This window comes from Aquarana catesbeiana, linkage group LG03 (assembly GCF_042186555.1).
Source record: "Aquarana catesbeiana isolate 2022-GZ linkage group LG03, ASM4218655v1, whole genome shotgun sequence".
NCBI lineage: Eukaryota > Metazoa > Chordata > Amphibia > Anura > Ranidae > Aquarana > Aquarana catesbeiana.
Window position 1 is genome coordinate 332,867,367 of NC_133326.1, and position 23,333 is coordinate 332,890,699.

Here is a 23,333-nt window from a genome sequence, read left to right on the forward strand (position 1 = left end):
ACAGGGCATGTGACTGACACGCATGAACACTGATGTCAACGTGCATAAAAACTCACTGAAATGCACATGAAAACGGATGTCTCTGCAAGTGAAATCTGAGCAGTTACCATCAGTTTTCATGCATGTATGGTGAAAACGAGCCCTCAAAGCCTCATTCACACAATACGTGCATAAAAGCTGATGGGGAAACAGATTTCACTTGCAGAGACACGGGTGTACATCAATTGCATACGCGTTTCAGTGAGTTTTTATGCACGCTGACATCAGTTTTCATCTTTTACATCTTTTATGTGCCCTGTTCACACCTCAATGTTGATACCGCATCCGTTTTTTTTTTTTTTTTCATGCAGAAAACTGCATACAGAATGAAGATTCCTGCACAGAAACAATCTGCATGCGATACCAGTGTTGTGGTGTGAACAGGGCACATAGAGAACAATTGTTTTCTTTGTGTCCTTGCAAAACGCGTGCAGAAAAACCAATAGTCACCTTCCACAAATACTGTGTAAACAACTTAGGTTCATACCCTACACGTTTAAAATGGTGAAGTATAGAAAAATAGTGGTTAAAGATAAAATGGCCATCTGTATGCCCAATCATTACACAGCTCATTCTTTTCTGTAGCAATACAGGGCCTGTTTATGGAGTTAGAACAAGAATGCTGAACCTTCAAATTGTAAAGGTTTCACACTGATTGAGACATCTGTGGATAAGGTTGTTACATTTTGTACACTGTAAGCGTTATCTTCAGATTAGTCTACTACACTAAGCCATGGGAAAAAAAGTGATAACTGTCTGAGAAGAATTCTTGAGAAGAATCATTACGAATGGTATTTTACTCTCACTAGGCAATTATGCTATGCCATTTTTATATATATTTTATTTGTAATACATTAAGGGCCTCATGCACACTGGACGTTTTTTAAATTTTTTTCTGTCTCTAAATGTGTTTAGAAGAGTTTAGAGGCAGGGGCGTTTTGAGGAAGAAAAAAAAACTACTGCCAGCGCATCCAGGAGCAGCAGTGTTTTGGCAGTTTTGGCGTTTAGTGTTTAGCGCTTGAATATTAATTCGTTTCAGTGGGCAGAATAAATTATTATTCTGGCCAATGAAATTAACTAACACCCAAGCACTTTACGGGAATCAAGCATTTTTTCTGCCAAAACACTGCTGCCAGGAGGAAAGGCACTTCGGCGAGATGGCCAAATGTCCAGTGTGCATGAGGCCTTAAAATTGCATAAAGAAGCTTTTTGGAGGTGTATATATATATATATATATATATATATATATATATATATATACAATATCTCACAAAAGTCAGTACACCCCTCATATTTTTGTAAATATTTTATATCTTTTCATGTGACAACACTGAAGAAATGACACTTTGCTACAATGTAAAGTAGTGAGTGTACAGCTTGTGTAACAGTGTAAATGTTCTGTCCCCTCAAAATAACTCAACACCCAGCCATTAGTGTCTAAACTGCTGACAACAAAAGTGAGTACACCCCTAAGTGAAAATGTCCAAATTGGGCCCAATTAGCCATTTTCCCTCCCCAATGTCATGTCACTCCTTAGTGTTACAAGGTCTCAGGTGTGAATGGGGAGCAGGTGTGTTAAATTTGGTGTTATCGCTCTCACGCTCTCACACTGGTCACTGAAAGTTCAACTAGGCACCTCATGGCAAAGAACTCTCTGAGGATCTGAAAAAAAAAATTGTTGCTCTACATAAAGATGGCCTAGGCCAGTGATGGCAAACCTTGGCACATGCTCAGCGTCATATCCAGAGGTTGTCTTTGGGAAATAGATGTATGAGTGCTGCCAGCATTGCTGCAGAGGTTGAAGGGGGATTAGTCTGTCAGTACTCAGATCATACGCTGCACATTGCATCAAATTGGTCTGCATGGCTGTCGTCCCAGAAGGAAGCCTCTTCTAAAGATGATGCACAAGAAAGCCCGCAAACAGTTTGCTGAAGACAAGCAGACTAAGGACATGCATTACTGGAACCATGTCCTGTGGTCTGATGAGACCAGGATAAATGTATTTGGTTCAGATGGTGCCAAGCGTGTGTGGCGGCAACCAGGTGAGGAGTACAAAGACAAGTGTGTCTTGCCTACAGTCAAGCATGGTGGTGGGAGTGTCATGGTCTGGGGCTGCATGAGTGCTGCTGGCACTGGGGAGCTACAGTTCATTGAGGGAACCATGAATGCCAACATGTACTGTGACATACTGAAGCAGAGCATGATCCCCTCGACTGGGCCGCAGGGCAGTATTCCAACATGATAACGGCCCCAAACACACCTCCAAGAAGACCACTGCCTTGCTAAAGAAGCTGAGGGTAAAGGTGATGGACTAGCCAAGCATGTCTCCAGACCTAAACCCTAATGAGCATCTGTAGGGCATCCTCAAACAGAAGGTGGAGGAGGGCAAGGTCTCTAACATCCACCAGCTCCGTGATGTCATGGAGGAGTGGAAGAGGACTCCAGTGGCAACCTGTGAAGCTCTGGTGAACTTCATGCCCAAGAGGGTTAAGGTAGTGCTGGAAAATAATGGTGGCCACACAAAATATTGACACTTTGGGCCCAATTTCAACATTTTTACTTTAGGGTATAATCAATTTTGTTGCCAGTGATTTACACATTAATGGCTGTGTGTTGAGTTATTTTGAGGTGACAGCAAATTTACACTGTTATACAAGCTGTACACTCACTATTTTACAATGTAGCAAAGTGTAATTTCTTTTGTGTTGTCATATGAAAAGATATAATAAAACATTTACAAAAATGTGAGGGGTGTACTCACTTTTGTGAGATACTGTATACATACATTAAGCTGTTCACATGTCACATGTATACTCAAGCACCCACTGATCAGCAGACTGAAAGTAAAAGTATAGCTGTACTATAATAACACAGTTTCTACTATTACTGACCCATACATAGGTCTATTCTAAAACAGTATTGTTAAGATGAGATACAACATGAAGTTGAGTTATTAACTTGTAACAAGATGGAGTCAGAAGGGGTGAAATAAATGTGAACTACAAGTGAACTACTGTCCTACATCTTGTTGTGTTCTGAGTTCTTTCTTCTTCTAGTTCTGTCTAGATAATGTAGGAAAGAAAGGATGTTGAGGATGTCTGAAAATTTAAGGTCATGATTGTAACCATTATTCTAGATGTGTGGGATGGTGGTTAGAAGCAGATGGATAGGATGGGATGTTCGGCCTTGTACCTTTGGTTATTGTTTTTCTTTTTAAGTTATGGTTTTTCTTTTATTCTATATTTAATGGCTTTTTGGCTGACATACAAGACTTTAATTAATATGTAAATATCATTTATCATTTTATGTGACACTTACAAAATTATCTCAGATAATTAGAATTTCCCCCTTCCCACTGGATATACAGTAGAATAGTGTAGAAGATATGTAACTTATATAAAACTGATACTATATAAAAACTGTGTTTATTCTTGGAATTTGTCAGTCTGTCTTTGATGCCTTGTGATCCAGTGTACACTGCTATTGCTCAGTAAGGGCACTTTCACACTGGCAGTGCCCGGACGTCGGCGGTAAAGAGCCACTAATTTTAGCAGCGCTTTACCGTTGTTTTTGCGGCGCTGGCAGGACGTCCAAAGAAGTCCTGCAAGCAGCATCTTTGAGGCGCTGTAGGAGCGGTGTATACACCGCTCCTACAGTGCCCCTCCCTATTGAAATCAATGGGCAGCGCCGCTGAAGCTTTTAATCCTTTTTCGGTCGTTAGCAGGGGTCAAAAGCGCCTTGCTAGCGGCCAAAAAAGGTTTGGCGGCGCTGCCTATCGATTACAATGGACCGCTCCTATAGCGCTTCAAAGATGCTGCTTGCAGGACTTTTTTGACGTCCTGCCAGAGCACTGCTCCAGTGTGAAAGCACTCGGGCTTTCACATTGGCGTGAAAGGAGAGGCGCTTTACAGGCATGTTGCAGGCGCTATTTTTAGTGCTATAGCGCCTGTAGAGCTCCTCAGTGTGAAAGGGGTCTGAATCATACATAGACAAGATACCCGTGTGAATGTCCTTCATTGCAAGTCTAATCTTTACAGTATCAGCATCAAAGACACAAAAAGATCAAATTTTTATTTAAAGTGGAAGTGAACTCTCCCCCACAACTTTATTACATTTCAATCTGCATAAAAAACCCAAATGATCGCTGCTTGTAGATGTCTCCTTACTTGCTTTATTTTCTTGTCACCCACCCTGTTCTGTGTAGTGACGTCACTGGCGCATCTCTCCCGTTTTTCATGGCACACTCTAAATGCCATCTATCCCATGACAGGATGCCGTGGCTGTGATTTCCTCTCCCATCGGCATTCCAATCAAAACCCACGAAACTGCAGATTCTCTCCGAACTTCCTGCTACACCCCATGTGACCGTGTGACATAGCATAAGGTGTAAACCTTGTCTTTGGTCCTGTATACTATGGCGGTGATTAGTCGCAGCATGCCTGACAGGCACACAATACAAGGCAAAATGATTATGTAATTCTGCACTGTCAGGTCGGCTATGAGCATTTAGCACGGTCACCATGGGAACGTTGGATCGAAACTGAGGCTTGGTTAAGATGCAATCGCGCATGCGCGAGAATACAGCAAGACATACATGAAAGGGCGGAAGTAATATGCAGCGAAGACTCGGGAAACAATACCTAAAATGGCGCAGCCTGATCCCTGGAGACACAGTTTATAAAAGTTTTTATAAAAAGTAAGTAATATGCGATTGAGGCTGTCTTACAATGGGTAATGTTTGCTAATTACCTAATATAATGGACTAGATGAAAAGTGGCAACGACGTGGGAGAGTTTACTTCCGCTTTAAGGGTTTAAAGAGAGGATAAAACAAGCACCAAGAAAAGAAGAGTAAATAGATGAGAATAAATAAGAGAGATGAAAAAGTATTAACTATTATCAATAAATTATTTAAAAAAAATATAAGCTAAAAAGAAAAACCAACCTCTTTTCCCTGAATCGGTGCAGTGTCAGTATCTAGTGACCAAGCTGGCATTTTCCTTAAAGCTTCATCTTCATCAAATATTTTGGATTGAAGAGAAATGCTAAGAGCTCTACCATATTCTTGGGCAGAGTTCACTATATTGTTCCTGGGAGATCTGTGAATGAAATTAAATATTTGAAAATGGCTCTCTAGCTTAGTGCTAGTAAACAATATAAAGATGTGTTTGCAGCATTATACTGACTAGCAAATCCTTTACATATTCCAATACAATTTATAAAACAAATTGATGAATGCATTGTTTTAATTATTCTGATTGTAGATACAGAGATTATTATTATACAGGATTTATATAGGTGCCAACAGTTTGCGCAGCCAACATCGGGGAAGACAGTACAATTACAATACAATTCAATACAGGAGGGATCAGAGAGCTTACAATCTAGAAGGGAAGGTCAAGTGGGACAAAGGGTAGTATCTGTGGGGGATGATCAGATGGACAAAATGAAAATACATTTGTTAGGTGTGGTTAGGATAGGCTTTTCTAAAGAGGAGGGTTTTCAGGGATCGTCTAAAAGCTAATAAAGTAGAAGATAGATGGACAGATTGGGGGAGGAGTTCCATAGGCTTGGAGAGGCTCTGAAAAAGTCTTTGAGACGAGCATGGGAGGAGGTGATGAGTGAGCTAGAGAGAAGGAGGTCTTGAGAAGAGCGAAGAGAACGATTAGGTTGGTATTGAGACTAGGTCAGTGATGTAGCTGGGGGCAGAGTTGTGGGTTGCTTTGTAGGTAGTTGTTAGTATTTTGAATTCAATTCTTTGGGTGAGCGGAACCCAGTGGAGAGATTGACAGAGAGGAGTAGCAGAGACAGAGCGGTTGGTAAGGTGGATGAGTCTAGCAGCAGCATTCATGATGGACGGAATGGGGGATAGAGTATGCAGAGGTAGGCCAATGAGGAGGGAGTTGCAGTAATCAAGGCGAGAGATAACCAGGGAGTGAATTAAGAGCCTTGTAGTGTCATTGGTTAGGGAGGGCGTATTTTGGAGATGTTCCGGAGGTTGAGGCGGCAAGATTTGGACAGTGATTGGACGTGCGGCTTAAAGGAGAGTTCAGAGTCCAGGACTACTCCTAGGACCTTGGCATGTGGGGATGGGCTGATAGTTGTGCCATCAATTTTGACAGAGAGATCAGGGGAAGTGGTATGTGGGGGAGGAAAAATGATAATTTCAGTTTTGGATAGATTAGGTTTGAGGAAGTGGTGCGACATCCAGACTGATATATCTGATAGTAAAATAGTGATACGTGAAGAGACTGAAGGATTGAGTTGAGGGGTAGAGAAATAGATTTGAGTGTCGTCAGCACAGAGATGGTATTGGAAGCCGTGGGAGGCTATCAGCTGACCCAGGGAGGAGGTGTAGATTGAAAATAGGAGAGGTCCAAGAACAGAACCTTGGGAAACCCCAACAGAGAAAGGAAGAGGAGGAAGTAGAATTGCAGGTAATGCTAAAGGTGCGGTTAAATAAGTAGGTAGAGAACCAGCGAAGAGTACAGTCATGGAGACCAAAGGCATGGAGTTTTTTGAGGAGGAGGGGGTAGTCAACCGTATCAAAGGCAGCAGAGAGGTCTAGGAGTAGGAGTACAGAATAGTGTCCCTTAGTTTTGGCCGTTAGTAGATCGTTTGTTAACTTGCAAACTGCCCCAGTGTGAAAGGGCCCTAAAAGATAGTTTTAATGAAAACCTTTCTAGCTATTGCAGGGATGTTAAAATCCCCCAGTATAGCTGAATAAATGCAGACAGAGTGTGTGTTTGTTTTATAGAAAAGCATAGCTTCGGAAATACTTTATTTAGCATTACGGCATATTACGTCAAATAACCACAATACAGTTTTCATGCAAACTGCATGCCCAGAGAATTGCATGAATGCAAACCAGACAACATCCTCTGGCCTCCATGTAATTATGTAACAGAGCAAAAATAACAAGTTTAATTAACTACATAAGCCTGTCAGAGGTCACTTTTATCAGATTATTGTAAGCAAACTGGCAACAGCTGGTTATTGACTGCTTGCTGTAGTTCAGTTGATATATTGATTCTGTTTTCAGCATGTGCAAATGCATCCGGTATAATAATAATCTATTGGCTTCTGAACTTACCTCCATCTGAGGCACACAATGGCTCCATCTCCCATTCCTGTGGTCACCAGTGTATGTCCATCTAAAGAAAAGGCTATTGAGCCAATACCCCCAGTGTGGTAGGAGTGACAGCTTGCCTGAGCAAAGGTTTCCTAGAAATTTGTAAACAGGAATAGTTATTAGATCTTGCAGTGAACCAAAGCATAGTTCATACTTTTTATAATATTTAATAATGTCAGCAACCATCTGAAATATTCTCACTGTGTACTATCAGATGCATTTAAAAAAAAAAACTATTATGTAAAATAATTCATTTTGTTTAGAGTAAAGGGTGATGGGGGCAGTCTTCATATAAATCCATACAGAAAAACCTTGGATTGCGAGCATAATTCATTCCAGAAACATGCTTGTAATCCAAAGCACTTGTATATCAAAGCCAATTTCCCCATAAGAAATAATGGAAACTCAGATGATTTTTTCCACAACCATTTATTCATAGGTCCTTCAGTTTATAGTTCATATAAAAATATTATAGCAACGTGATAGGTTGTGTAACCATAAAATGTCCATCCACAAATGGAAGCCTCCACAAGGTGATTAGAAGCAAAATCCAGCAGGAGCTACAGAGTATAAAAGAAACGAGAGGCGCCTCCCATGGTCTATGTGGACAGCTTTACCTCGGAGGCCTACATACTTAGATGTGCCTGTTTTAATCATCGACCATGTGAGTTGCTAAATGTTGTACCTTCATTAAATGTAACCATATTGCTACACAGAGACGCCTCTCTTCTCTTTTATACGCAGTTGTGACGTGCCGCTACTTCTATATCAAGACATCGCTTGCATATCAAGTCAAAACATATTAAAGAATTTTGCTTGTCTTGCAAAACGCTCTCAAACCAAGTTACTCTCAAACCAAGGTTTTATGGTACTTAGCTTTCCAACTTTAATGTAAAGATCCTGTTCTACAAAAAGTAGCTTCTTTTTCTGCATGTATTGCTGCTTGTAAGAAAAAAATATTAGACTTGCTGATTTAAAGCAGAACTAAACTCAATAATGCTTACCTTTGCTTTAATGGTCCGACACCCACAAGGTCACTTGCTGGTGCCAGCATTTTCTCTTCTTTTGGGTCCTGGTCAGCACGGGGATGCTTGATTGGGTGGCACAGACAGGATGATGTCACTCATGCACATGTGCAGCTCAGTGCACATTCTAAAGAAGACACTGTGAGATGGTGGGTAGGTATATTTTACTGCAGAAGAGACATTGTATGACTCTTCTGCAATAAAGAGTCTGAGTCACAGGTTTTTATTACTACTAGAGTTTAGGAAATAGCCTCCATCAAGGAAAAGATATCTATGAATGAAGGAAGGGCAGATGAATGAAAGGTCTGCCTCCTCCATTTATACTTCTCTTTTCATCCATGGAAGTTATAGTACTGCTTCTACGAATGGGGGATGGACAGAAAGGGCGGGCATAGTTGGCATGCTTAATGAGTGCCTATCACAGGTCTCTCAAAACTATTAACCCTGCAGCACCGCAAAATTACAGCTGTGGGGATAAGGGGGATTGGATGACAGACTATTTAGACAAAAGCAGCAGCCATCAGCACAGAGACATTTTTCAATGATAAAAAAGTGCTGTCCTTTGTGCTGATTTTGAAAGAAAAAAAAAAAAAACTTTAACTAAACCTAGACTTTAAATTCTATGGGCCAAGTGAATTAACAACACTGCAAGCTAAAGACCATGCACATGTGAAGAAGACAGTACCTGCCTTTTATCTGTGCACATTTGTTAATAAAGGCAAGGCATGTCAGGCAGCATGGTTAGTAAAGCTGTCTATGTGGATTTAATTGGGTACAGAAAGGCCATATGCACTGCAATAATATTAATTTGTCCATGCTAAATTGAGGTTATTTAATACTTTCCCGTAATCATTCTGCATGATTTTTGCATTGGAAATCTAGCACATATATCTTTATATACTAACCAAGGTATAGGAGTCTTGAAGATACAAAATTCCATCTCTTGCAGCCACAGCCAGCCACTTGTGATGAGAAGACAAATGAAGAGATCCTGGCCCAAGCTGACTTCCCTGCACATTCTTCTCAGCAGACAGAACTTTAGGTAGGTTTTCAGCAAAATCCTACAGACATAAACATGCATTTTTGTCACATCTAAACAAAAAGCATTCAATGATAAATAATGTACAGTTTCTCACTTCTGAAAATGTCAGTGGTTTGCAGTATACAAAGCAGAGATCAGCATAAAACAGTTTATCACTAGCTATAAAAAGCTTGCCTTCATTTCTTTTAAGGTTTTCTGGAGTTACTAAACAGCGCCACTCTTTATAATATATTATTTAATATAGCTATGGTTGAATTTGTGTTTTGTGATTTCCCGCATGTGCAGTTTGCCTTGCGATCCTTAAACTGGATACACACTATACAATTTTCTTTCGATTTTTTTTTCCTTTAGATTTACCAAAACCATATAGTATTAGGTCAAACCTAAGCACTTTCAATCTGTAGGCAATCAGGAAGGCCCTTGCACTACATAGTTAAAGGTAAATCTAAAGGAAATTGAATAACAAAAGGTGTATAGTGTGTATCCAGCTTTAGCGTTGAAGCCCAACCTCAATTTTTTTTTAAGATTTAGAATGCAAGAACCTTTGCAGTTGGTGACCCCGTTGGGGAGGTAACCCTTAACTTCCTGTCCCCTTGACATTGGGACAAGACATGACAAAGGCTTTAACAGTTCCCCACTTTGGGACACATTCTGAAAATGTATGCTTATAGTTTATTTTCAGTAAACACTCAAGGGTTTGCACATATAAGAGCCCTAATACCAATTTACCTAAATTTGGGTCAACAGTTATAGTTACATAGTTAGTCTGGTTGAAAAAAGACACAAGTCCATCTAGTTCAACCAAAAAAAGGGAAAAAAATATATACAATCCTATATACACAATCCCATACCCACAGTTGATCCAGAGGAAGGTAAAAAAACCCAGCAAAGCAGGAAGCAATTTGCTCCAGCAGGGGAAAAAATTCCTTCCTGATTCCCCAAGAGGCCCATCTACTTTGAGGGGTGCACCTGTGATATCAGCTGTATAGATTTGAGGCAGAATGACCAATAATGAGCCGAACCAGATAAGCTGTTGCTCTGTGCCACCAACTTTTACACCAGACTAAAATAGGAATTTTACAGCTGTATAATATTTATCAGTCGGAACTTTGAAAAATTACAACTTTCCTACAAACCTTAACCTTAATAATATGTTTACAAGTTAAAGTACTAGTAAGTGCTCACTGCATCCTGAATCAATACAAGTGGCAGTGCTATAGTACTGCACAAAATAAATATCAGGATCACAGACACAACATATATACCTTTATCTCTTTAATTATGAAACACTTTAGTAATAACATTCCAAAACACTTACCTTTGGCAGTACAAATTTGTAAATCAATGTAGAATCGTCACAGTAACCATAGACTGAATTGCCATTGCTTCCTAGAACAGCCGAATACAGGGGCTGCTCAACTTTGTACTGTTGCTTTTGGATCATGATGTCTTTAAACATCCCCTGCTGATCAGTGTATTCAATGGGATCTGTAAGTACATGGCACAGCTAAATTGTCACTGAAGATCAAAACGACAGGTTCACTTCAAGGTTTTCCCATGGCCCGAGATCTCCTTAGAATCCTGTGACCTCTACTTTATGTTAACATTATATACAGTAGAAAGTTCACCTACAAATTTCTAATTGTAATGTGTTTACTCTTTGTACTTCTATGCTTGCTGTTTGGTAAACCTGGCAAAAGAACGCATCTGTCGCCACCCTTAACAAAACAATATTTTATATTTCTTATTCCTATTTAGGTTTTAAAAATTGTATATAAGTTTTGAATTCCAAGGCTATGTATTTGAAATCATTTGCAGTTTAACCTATTGACAGCCCATGCAGGAGGACAGTAGGGGAATGTCTGTGGCCACTGTGTGCAGAAGATCCTGCAGCCTCTGGTATCCCCCTATGTCACATCCAGAGCAACATAATATTTATAGGCCAAGTAGTAAGTGTTAATAATTGGCTGGCCCATGGCCAGCGTGTTATCTTGAATATTTTCCCTAGACTGGAATATTTTCCCTAGGAAATAGAGCGAGTACAAAGAAGGGCAACAAAGCTAATAAAGGGTCTGGAGGATCTTAGTTATGAGGAAAGGTTGCAAGCACTGAACTTATTCTCTCTGGAGAAGAGACGCTTGAGAGGGGATATGATTTCAATTTACAAATACCGGACTGGTGACCCCTCAATAGGGATAAAACTTTTTCGCAGAAGAGAGTTTACCAAGACTCGTGGCCACTCATTAAAATTAGAAGAAAAGAGGTTTAATCTTAAACTACGTAGAGGGTTCTTTACTGTAAGAGCGGCAAGGATGTGGAATTCCCTTCCACAGGCGGTGGTCTCAGCGGGGAGCATTGATAGCTTCAAGAAACTATTAGATAAGCACCTGAATGACCACAACATACAGGGATATACAATGCAATACTGACACATAATCACACACATAGGTTGGACTTGATGGACTTGTGTCTTTTTTCAACCTCACCTACTATGTAACTATGTAACTATGTGACTGCATAGCCATAGCAGAATTTTCAGAGCTAATTAAGTAAGCCTCCATGGCACTACTCTTTTCTAAACACCTCCTGAATTCTTGGCAAAGTCATACTGTGTGACATCAAAGGAGGACAGGGCCCCAAACTGGTAGACATGCCTACAGTAGCTTGCAATTCACATTGTAATTTGGAATGGTCCCCTACCCAGAAAACTGCCTTGGTTGGCTTCTGGTGTTGGGTGTGAATGAGAATGAAAGAAGAAATGGAACATTACTAGTTTTTGACCATGAAAGCAAAGAATTAAATTATGCACCTTATTAATAAAAAGTAATATATGAGCAGAAAAATATAACTGCTGCTATTGCCAACTTAGTTTGCTGTCAGCCTGAAACTAGATTATCTAGAAAAGGGGTCTCTAAACTTTCCAAATAAAGGGTCAGTTTACTGTCCTTCAGGCATTAGGGAGGCGCACTGTGGCCAGTGGGAGTAGAAAATGTTTGGCATCAGTGGGAGTAAACAACGCCCCTTCCTTGGATTTAGTGGGAGGAATAATGGCCCAATGATGGTGTCAGTGGAGAGAATGGTGCCTCTCATTGGTATCAAAAGTGGAGAAAAAGTGTCTTAACCTCCCTGGCGGTTTTCCCGAATGTGGCTCGGGGTTAAATTTCAGTACCATTAGCGGTAACCCCGAGCCACACTCGGGATTGCATTGCAGGATCCTGGTGCAGTGTACTTACCTTTCCCCCAGGATCCTGTTAAGTCCCCCCGCTGTGTCTGAGGGCTCTGTCCTGCTCCCCAATGCCTCTGTGTGCTGGGCTCCGTTCCCTGCGAGCGTCGCGACGCATGGGGGCGGAGCCTGGCGGCAAATTCAAAAAATTTAAAGATCATAATACATACAGTACACTGTAATCTTACAGATTACATTACTGTATGAAATCATTTCACATCCCTTTTGTCCCTAGTGGTTTGCCCAGTGTCCTGCATGCAGATTTATATTATATATACTGTTCTTTCTGCCTGGAAACTGGATATTGTCCATAGCAACCAAAAAGTGTCCCTTTACGTCAAAAGTGGTTTTATACCAGCTAGAAAACAGCGATAGTAAATTAGAACACTTACAGATTTGAGTGATAGTGAATTGTGGGGAAATTCATTTTATTATTATTATATTATTACTTTTTAAAATTATTTCTATTTATTTATTATATTATAATTTACGATCTTGTGTTTCAAACGTTATCATACCCGGGATATCTACTAGACTCTTGTTTGGACAGATTTAAGTGTTATTGCTAAGAATTACAGGCCTACAATATAAAACGCCAAACTTCTATGCAAAATAATTGTACCGCTTTGAGATGCAAAAATCTGACATAATCATACCGCCAGGGAGGCTACGGGCCAGATAAAGGCAAGAAAAGGGCCACAGTTTGGAGACTGATCTAGAACCTTGATTGATTACCTGAACCATAAGAATGACTTGGAAAATTCATGAAGCTAGTGAAGTCTGAAAGATCTAAATTTCTAGTATATATTATCAATGTTTCATTGGACAGTGATCAGAGTTCTCACTTCTGGACAGAGCCATCAGGGGAGTACTGTAAGTCCATGCAAGCAAGATGATTAGGGTTGCCAAACTTTAACACTTTAGCAGTGCACGTCACGTTATTTTAAGGGAGAACGCTGTGGACTCTGGTGTAAAGGGGAATTCTGATGTAAGGGGGTTTCTGCTCACCAAAGCCCCCACTCACATCAGAGTTCCTGGAATTCCTCCTTATATCACGGTTCCCAAAGCCTCCCTTACATCAGAGTCCGCAGAGCACCCCTTATATCTGAATCCCTCTTACCTTAGTGTACTTACTCCCTTGGAGGCAGGAGAGAGTAGGGAGGGAGGGGAGAGACTTCAGTCACAGACAGTGGATGGTGAGCTCACTCACCCAAGGATAGAGGCTCAGACATCAGCACCTTTCATTCATGATGTAACTGCTGGCTACTGTGCTTAATATTTCCCACCCACACATCCTTTTTCTGAGGCACAGCACACTGGGGATTGGAGTGTGGGTGGGAAGACACAGAGGGGTAGGGGCAGGAGTAGGAGGAACAAATCAAGCCCTCTCCTGTCCGTGCGGTGGGGGTGGGGGTGGGGGGCTGTACTGGCTCTGGGCAGTGTAAGAGAGTGTCCCAGACACTCAGCTTAAACAACTGCAGCTGGCCCTTCGTATGCTTGGCAACCCTGGTGATTAGAGTGTGCCCAGGCACACCTGGCGTGTATATACACCTATACACGGTTGTGGCAATGTACTCGAGTACACAGTCCGGTCTGAATAATGTGTCCAGGTTTCACATGGTCTGAAAGCCAGACACGATTCAATACCAAGACTGTCCACGTGAATCCCAAACGAATGGCAACCCTATAGATCAGCAGTAGGGAACCTTGGCTCTCCAGCTGTTTTGAAACTACAAGTCCCATGAAACATTGCAAGAACCTGACAATCACAGGCATGACTCCTAGATGCAGAGGCATGATGGGATTCGTAGTTTCACCACAGCTGGAGAGCCAAGGTTCCCTACCCCTGCTATAGATGATATCCCCAGGGGGTGAGCTGCTGATAACTTGGGCTTACAGGAAGTGGATTGAATGATACTGGTAATCATTCCACTTGGAAAATGACTGGCACTATGTTGCAGAGTGGAGAGTCTGCAGATTAAAGTACTAGTGAGTGCCGCAGTGAGAGCTGCTTTTTTACTTTTTGAACATGCTTAGCTACTTTTTATTTAATATTTTGTGGATTTAGGCATTAAGCCAGGTCCAGAATGATCTGTATCAGTAAACCAGTCTGTGACAGTCTGGGTTTATAGGAAATGAGTTGGATCTGAGCTGGTCTGTGGTAGAAAATGCTGGTGAGTATAACAGTAAAAGTTGTTTTTTTACTTTTTTAACATGCCTGACTACTTATTTTTAACATTTTGTGGACATTAAGCCAGGTCCAGGATGACAGCCCCACAGCCTGCAATATTAATGGTTCACACGTTCTTTTTAAGCATCCATAAGAGCTCATTAACTAGATTATTGTTCAGTATTTGTGCTCCTAACTGATTCATTTTTTTTACATTTTCTGTAATCACAAATAAACTGTTGTGTTTGAAAATTACTTGCTAAGATTTGCTGAGCCAAGGAAAATAGCTCTAGCTGAGTGCCACTCTCATCTTCTTCCTTCTCTCCCACGGGATAGACAAGCGCCAAAACTTTAATATGTGGTGTATCTGTTGTACTCAGTGATGACAAGGACAGGATATCTCCACCAACCACTAGGAGAGAGCACATATTACTACATATAAACACACAAGTACAATTATATTTTTCTCTTTTCATAGCTTCATAGCTTCATATTCCATAGATGTTTTAGCTCAAACATAATTGGTGAATGAAAGCAAAGGTGACTGGATGAGCGAATAAACATACTGGGGGTTATTTACTAAAGGCAAATCCACTTTATACTACAAGTGCACTGAAAGTGCAGTTGCTGTAGATCTGAGGGGGACATGCAAGGAAAATAAAAAACAGCATTTTAGCTTGCACATGATTGGATGATAAAATCAGCAGGGCTTCCCCTCATTTCAGATCTTCCCCTCAGATCTACAGCCATTGCACTTCCAAGTGCACTTGTAGTGCAAAGTGGATTTGTCTTTAGTAAATCGTGTAACATGGGAAGGTTCCCCCAGGGGGCTTTAAAACAGCAATACAAGCAATTCAGAAAGGAATTATATAAAAGTATTTTATTGGAAACATGTAGGGTCGATGGCATGTTGCCGTATCAAACAGTATAATCTGGTTAAGGGATAACAAAAACATTTCACATTTACAGAAAGCAAACACAAAGTTACAGCATCACATATCATTAGTCTGTTGTGACTATGCCCTGGTGCGTTTCGACCCATGTGGTCTTCTTCAAGGGGTTGGTTTGCTATAAAGAGATATATTTAGTATCTCAAAAGAAGGAGAGTTTACAATAAAATACTTTTATATAATTCCTTTCTGAATTGCTTGTATTGCTGTTTTAAAGCCTCCTGGGGGAACCTTCCAATGTTACACAAATTGTTTTGGGGTGTGCAGCTGCTGTACCTCTCTTGTATGTGTCTTCCCTTTGCTGCCTTTAGTAAATCAACCCAACTGTCTGCATTGCAATCAGTTAAGTAAAAGATTAATTGTACAGGTAAGAGCTAGCAAAATCCCTGGATAACCTCCACCGTGCTATGGAACTGTGAGCAAGGATGGTTCACAGAAATTGTTGTGCTGGATCTAACCTATACAAATAAACCTTTACATTGGTGACTAAAGTCATATCTATCGCTTATCTATAGTTCCCTGTTACTGATGAATAAAGCACTAAACACTTGCTACAGTATACGTTTCTTTGGCAACTAACTTTTTTCCACCATATTCAGGTAAGACAAGAGATCTAGGTGGTCTTCTTTTAATGATGAAGTCAACATGGATACATGCTATATACGGTAGATGTGTTCTAGCATTAACCATATAAGCCAGCCTTTCTCAAACTTTTCTACATGGAGGAACCCTTGAAATAACTTTCCGGTCTCAGGGAACTCTGATAAAAATGACTCTACAGCTCCTAAAACATTAAGTGTTATGGTCAGTAGGAAGAATGCTCCATACATTTGTGGTCATTGGGAAGAATTACCCCCTTACAGAGAGTTAAAAAGATCAATGGTGTCAGTAGGAACTTATGTGACATGTAGAACTTGCTCATTGCTCAAGGAACCCCTTACAAACTCTGGAGGAACCCTAGGGTTCCATGGAACCCTGGTTGAGAAAACCTGATATAAGCACTGATATCTAGATGCATACCTCCCAACTTTTTGGGATGGGAACAAGGGACACCTATTAGCAAAAGTATGTAGGCATAGGACACACCCCCTGCCACGCCCCCCTTAAAGGAGAATTATACAAAAAATAATTCATTAAACCCACAAGGGCTTATTTTTACCACTACTATTCCTTTATATTGGCTTTTGAAATTTACAAATGCAGCAATTTAGAAATTGGATAAAAGGTTTAGCACTGGGAAACACTTTTTGAAAGATAAATGGTGCATTTTATATACAACTATATAGATCAGACCAAAATGAGGGACAAATGAGGAGGAAAGAGTGACAGAGGGACATTGCTCCAAATCAGGGACAGTCCCTCGAAATCAGGGACAGTTGGGAGCTATGTAGATCTATTCTTTACTATCCTCCATCTTTACCAAATGACTTTGCTGTTGTAGACCCCTAAATTGCTCTGGTTAGACAGTAAACCAGAGAGAGACAGGGCACAGTGCTGCAGAATAAGCTTTAGCATAAATGACTACTTTGTCAGAACTTTATTTGGTACTTTGTCGTCTCCCACAACTTTCTCGCTATGCAGCCCAGAGTACCTTACAGCCTTATGAGGCTGTTCTGACTGCCTAGGAAGTAGACACAGCACCAGTTCCCAGCTCAAGCTATTGTCTATGGTCAGTGTTTGCCAGGGAACTAAAACTTGATTTATATCACCATCATTTCACAGAGGAGAAGAGATTTTGAGCTGCAGGTATAAATAAGATAATAAAACAAAATCAAGTTGCTAGATTTTATTAAGAACATAAACACAGCATTGAAAGCCATAGATTCACAAATCTTAACAGTGAAGCACCCTTGTTATCACAGCCACTTTAACAAAATTATTACCTGTATAGCCAAGAACTTGAAAACAATTGGAAGGCCTTGCATCTAGTACAAATATGTGTCCATCAGCAGCCCCAGTCAAGAGGAAATTGCCTTTTTGATCAAAACTAGAGAAAAAAAATGAATTGCAGATCAAGTGCCCTGCTATTGTTTATATGTAAATATATGTTACTGTCAGAAATGGAATTACAATCTGTTAATACTGGCATGTGCCAAAAGGCCTGTCTGGGTCCATAAAAGTTCTTTTGGGGTTCAAAGCATGAAAACCATTGTTTTAAAGCAAAACTATACTTTGCCCATTTAGTACAAAGCATCAAGTATGCTTTAACCCCTTGTACAACTCCAGCCTATACTTACCTGTGCTTTGATCCCAGCTGCTCTGTTCAGTGCCAGGAGCCTAAAGTAAAAATCCAGTACTTTTCGGTATGGAGGAGCACGTGACTTATTCACAAATCAATAATGCAAACATAAATGGGGGTCAGTGTTAAAGAAAAAAAATAGGCAGCTTGCAATAGGTAAATATACAGTACCGAAACAAACCAACAAAAGAAAAATATAGAACATTACACACTTAAAGCATGTGTTATCAACACAGCATTCATAATGTGCAAAAAGTATTCACAATATTCAAAAATGATAATAAAAATAAATCTGTGTGAATAAAAGTCCAATGCAAGAGTCCAAAATATGTGATAAATTTCACAGCAAAGTGTCTTCCACCAGCTAATAAAAATCCAACAGAACTAAAATGCACTCACCGACATTAAAGCTGCCAGAGGAAAGCAGTACTATGCGCGTTTGTGTCAACAGGATCCTTCACTCGTGGTCAACCAGCTCCATTGTCGCAATTGGGACACTCTGCAGTACCACTTCTCACCACTGGGGACAGTCAGAAGGTTTGCTTGATACACTCTGGGAAAAAAGCACTCACCACAAGGAGCCACAAGCAGGGGAACACATATAGTATGGTATATTTATTAAAAATGATAGATTTCACATAAAAAAGTAAAAGGCTTCATCCCCAATGCATTTCATGTGAATGTATGTCTTCAGGGGACGTGCATTCGCATGAAACGCGTTGGGACAGGAACCACATGCTGACGCCTCACCGTCACTTCCATGCTTGGAACTGGCGGCTCTCTTTGTAAGTGCACTGTTTTATTTGTCATGACAATTGTTTTATTGGCATTTGGATGAAGCCTTTAACTTTTTTTACGTGGAATTTATCATTTTTTATAAATATACTACACTATATGTGGTCCCCTGCTTGTGGCTCTGTGTGGTGAGTGTTTTTTTCCCAGACAGTATCAAGCAAACCTTCTGACTGTCCCCAGTGGTACTGCAGGTTATTCCCATTGCAAGAATGGAGCTGGTTGACCACGAGTGAAGGATCCCGTTGGCACAAACGCGCATGCTGCTTCTTTCCTCAGGCAGTTTTAATGTCGATGAGTGCATTTTAGTCCTGTTGCTCACAGGTGATGGAGAGGATTTTCATTAGCTGGTGGAAGACACTTTCTTTCCGGTGATATTTATCACATATTTTGGACTCTTTTGCATTGGACTTTTATTCACACTGATTTATTTTTATTATCAATTTTGAATATTGTGAATGCTTTTTGCACATTATGAATGCTGTGTTGATAGCACATGCTTTAAGTTTGTAATATTATATATTTGGAGGCGCTGCATTGTTTTCTTTGTTCATTTGCAAATCAGTTTTGTCCCAGGGCAAGTCCATACCAGTGACTCATAGGGGTTTATTTACTAAAACTGGAGAGTGCAAAATCTGGTGTAGCTGTGCATGGTAGCCAATCAGCTTCTAACTTCAGCTTGTTTAATTAAGTTGTGACATAAAAACCTGAAAGCTGATTGGTTTCTTTGCAGAGCTGCACCAGTTTTTGCACTCTCCAGTTTTAATAAATCAACCCCATAGCTTACAGGGCTTTGCTTTACTCCTGGTCGCTGGATAGAACAATGAGGAAGAGAAAGCAAAGTAAGTACTGTAGATGCTGCTGAGAAGGGCTACATTAAACAAGCCTGCTTCCTTGCTCTACATGGCAAAGCACAGTTTAATTTAAAGGAGAAGTCCAGCCTGAGCTTGAAGTCTGCTTTCTGCTGATGTCACTGGAATCAGTCCAGGCACCGCGTCATCCCGACAATGGAAGCCTGGATCTGCCAGGTGCCTGGACTGATACCCGTCTCAGCCTCTCAGCGAGCCGCTAAGAGCCTAAGACGGTCGGTCCCCGCCACCCCCCCCTCCCCCCACAGCTCAGCGCTCCAATGGGCGTGGAGGAGCAGAGCGGAGATATGCTGATTGACAGTCAGCAGCTCTCTGCTAGGGGAGCTGTGAGAACCGAGCCATCGCGATGTTCGATCGCTCAGTTCTCAGTGTAGAGGCGTCGGGGGACAGATGCAGCATCAAAGTGATGCTGCATCCACCTAGGCAAGTATAAATATGGAAGAAAAAACAAACCCATACTTCTCTTTTAACAGTGGACTCCAGAAAGGTGTCAAGTCATATAGAAGGTAACTTACTGCAGGTGCAGAACAGGAACACAATAAAGTCTTTTTCTTTGAACTGTTCGAGGAGACTTTATTTTAGCGCCATCAATGAAATAAATATGTCCGGTACTGCTTCCAATTGCTGCATAATGGGATGATGGGCAGCATGCCATGCAAGTTACCTAAGGAAGAGGGGCTACATTACCACTCAAAGACAGACATGGGTATGAGTTAGCAAATCATGATCTATACGTTGATTCACTTGTGTTCTGTACGTAAACTTCTCAAAATACAGGAGAATTACAACAGAAGGATAATAGCATTTAATAATTTAGTAATAATAGACATTTTAACAAAATAATTACCTGGGTATCAAGAGTCAAAGCACTGATGTTTGCTCCATCTTCCACTGACCACATCTGAACAACTCCAGACTTGCTTACGCTCTTAAGTTTGAAAATAAAATGTGATCATTTTAGGCGTGAAACTCATGTTGGATGTAGTAGAAGAAAAGGGGCCATTCAACCTTAGAAATACACGACCTTCGCTCTTGACATCCTATTGCATAGGAAATTTCTTCCCCTCTATCAAGCTGTCTCTGATCATTAATAAACTAAATTACTACCTAAATGTCATTACAGAAGGCCAGTTTAATTGTCCATGAGTTTAAAGGTAAACATAAAGGTAAAAAATATGGCCTCATGCATCATAACTGACTTAGGTGGGCTCTGGCAGATTTGGTCTTCTGCTGGCTTGTTATAATGTTTGAGATCCCAGAAAGGAATTCTAACTTCCCTATCATAAGCATTGAAGTAGGAGAATTAAAATAACATCCAGACAACATTTTCAGAAAGAGAGATCAGCAGGTTCCATGCATAATGCTGTATTAAGCATGTGCCTAAGACTAGGGACAAACAAGGTGAATGCATTCAGGGAAACAGCCCCAGTATTGTGTCTGAATTATGTGAAAATATAAACGTAAAAGACTTACCATGCAGTAATTGCTTCCATTGGTCAAAAAATCAACACCAATTAATCCCTTGTTGTATGCATTAAGAATTTGAAAAGGGTCTTGCGAATTTTTGGGCTTGTATATATAAACAGAACCCTAAAATAGAAGATAAAGAGTGTAGATAGAGCAGTACAAATCTGTATGTGTTGTGTAAAACATTATTTAACAGTACAATTTTATGCAGGAGGAACTATGTTCCCGCCATAGGTGTGTGCAGCCTATTGTATTAGGGTGTGCATCCTAAAGCTCAAGCACACGTCTGCCTACATATATATGACACCGACAGGGAGATCAATCTCCCTGCCAGGACAGTGAAAGAGAAGTGCATAAGGACTTCTCTTATGGCAGAGCCGGTAAGATGGAGATCTTTCCCCTCTTCCTGCTGGCACACAGAGCGATAATGCTAATGTGCATAGGATGATTAGGGTGTGCCAAGGCCTATGGTTCCCGCTAATTTCTTGCGAAACAGATATAATATAAAAGAATGTGTCCCTTTGAATTACTGGTATATTGCTTCTATTCTATAAACCATGCAGAATGATTTTCATAAATATGTTATACCGGTTCCCCACCAGCCGCCATAGGTATACTGCGGCAGGTTGGCTCCCCTGGGCGAGCTGTCGCAGCTGTACGTCGGCTCTTTAAGACGCTGTAGGAGGTGCGCGTGCCCGCAGCCTGTCCCCGGAGCTGATGCGAGTGCCCTGAGGGCGTGATGACCGCCGGGCACCCGCGATCGCTTGTGACAGAGTGAGAACTGGGATCTGTGTGTGTAAACACACAAATCCCCGTTCTGTCAGGGGAGAGGAGACCAATCGTGTGTTCCTACTAAGTAGGAACACCGACTGGTCTCCTCCCCTAGTCAGTCCCATCCCCCCCACAGTTAGAACACACCTAGGGAACACAGTTAACCCCTTGATCAACCCCTAGCGTTAACCCCTTCCTTGCCAGTGACATTTATACAGTAATCAATGCATTTTTATAACACTGATCGCTGTATAAATGTCACTGGTCCCAAAAATGTTTCAAAAGTGTCCGATTTGTCTGCCGCAATATCACAGTCCCGATAAAAATTGCAGATCGCCGCCATTACTAGTAAAAAAAAAATAATAATAATTAAAATGCCATATATCTATCCCCTATTTTGTAGACGCTATAACTTTTGCGCAAACCAATCAATATACGCTTATTGCAGTTTTTTTTACCACAAATACCACAAAAGGACGTAATTTTGTTTGGGTACCACGTTGAACGACCACAAAATTGTCAGTTAAAGCGACGCAGTGCTGTATTGCTAAAAATGGCCTGGTCAGGAAGGAGGTAAATTCTTCCGGGGCTGAAGTGGTTAAGGCACCACATTTTATTTTATTACTAGCAAGAGTGCTCCATCCCACTCATAGGTCCAAGTACAGCAAAAACATCACTGCAGGAGCAATTTAAATACTTCCACATGGTGGTAAAGATAAAACCCACAGTAATGCCCCGTACACACGGTCGGATTTTCCGACGGAAAATGTGTGATAGGATCTTGTTGTCGGAAATTCCGACCGTGTGTAGGCTCCATCACACATTTTCCATCGGATTTTCCGACACACAAAGTTTGAGAGCAGGCTATAAAATTTTCCGACAACAAAAAACGGAAAATTCCGATCGTGTGTACACAAATCCGACGGACAAAGTGCTATGCATGCTCAGAATAAATAAAGAGATGAAAGCTATTGGCCACTGCCCCATTTATAGTCCCGACGTACGTGTTTTACGTCACCGCGTTCAGAACGATCGGATTTTCCGACAACTTTGTGTGACCGTGTGTATGCAAGACAAGTTTGAGCCAACATCCGTCGGAAAAAATCCTAGGATTTTGTTGTCGGGATGTCCGAACAAAGTCTGACTGTGTGTACGGCGCATAACAGGAACAGAAGAAGTGGGAGCAGCAACAGGGCCAGCAAGATCCAGCAGAGGCTGCAGATGCAACAGTGCAGGTTTTGACGGTAGTTCAATCACAAAGCTTTGCATGAGTTTCACTAACAAGTAAAGTCTTTAGCTTAAAGTGACTGTACACGATCACCCTGTAAAACAATCCATTCAATTTAAAATGGAAATGAAAGGCAAAAAAAACATTATCGATACCTATTTTTCACTTTTTTATAAGTGATCACATTCCCTCTGTTCTCAGCTGCATTAGAGCAGGGGGAGGAGAGCAACAGCACACTGAGCTTCTCAGTGAGAGGCTGTGCAGTGGAGGGTGTCAGGACAAGTCTGATCAATTGAGGAGAGTACACTGAGTTTCCAGCACAGCTAGAAAACTGACCACGCTGTGCTCTCAATGTGGCCAGTTTTTAATAGGAAAGCAGAGGGACTG

The 23,333-nt window shown here is 41.0% G+C and overlaps 1 protein-coding gene across 1 annotated transcript in view; it reads right to left on the reverse strand.

Annotated features, from left to right (window-relative positions):
- The window catches only part of CFAP43 (cilia and flagella associated protein 43), a 130,102-nt gene that overhangs the window by 86,757 nt on the left and 20,012 nt on the right, over positions 1 to 23,333 (reverse strand). Inside the window, exons 9-17 of the mRNA XM_073620531.1 lie at positions 20,954 to 21,070; positions 20,328 to 20,408; positions 19,996 to 20,144; positions 17,464 to 17,567; positions 14,887 to 15,042; positions 10,556 to 10,725; positions 9,101 to 9,256; positions 7,132 to 7,262; positions 4,984 to 5,137 (exon numbers count right to left, since the gene is read on the reverse strand). Coding sequence (XP_073476632.1) covers positions 4,984 to 5,137; positions 7,132 to 7,262; positions 9,101 to 9,256; positions 10,556 to 10,725; positions 14,887 to 15,042; positions 17,464 to 17,567; positions 19,996 to 20,144; positions 20,328 to 20,408; positions 20,954 to 21,070 — 1,218 coding nt within the window. The remainder of the gene's footprint in view (positions 1 to 4,983; positions 5,138 to 7,131; positions 7,263 to 9,100; positions 9,257 to 10,555; positions 10,726 to 14,886; positions 15,043 to 17,463; positions 17,568 to 19,995; positions 20,145 to 20,327; positions 20,409 to 20,953; positions 21,071 to 23,333) is intronic.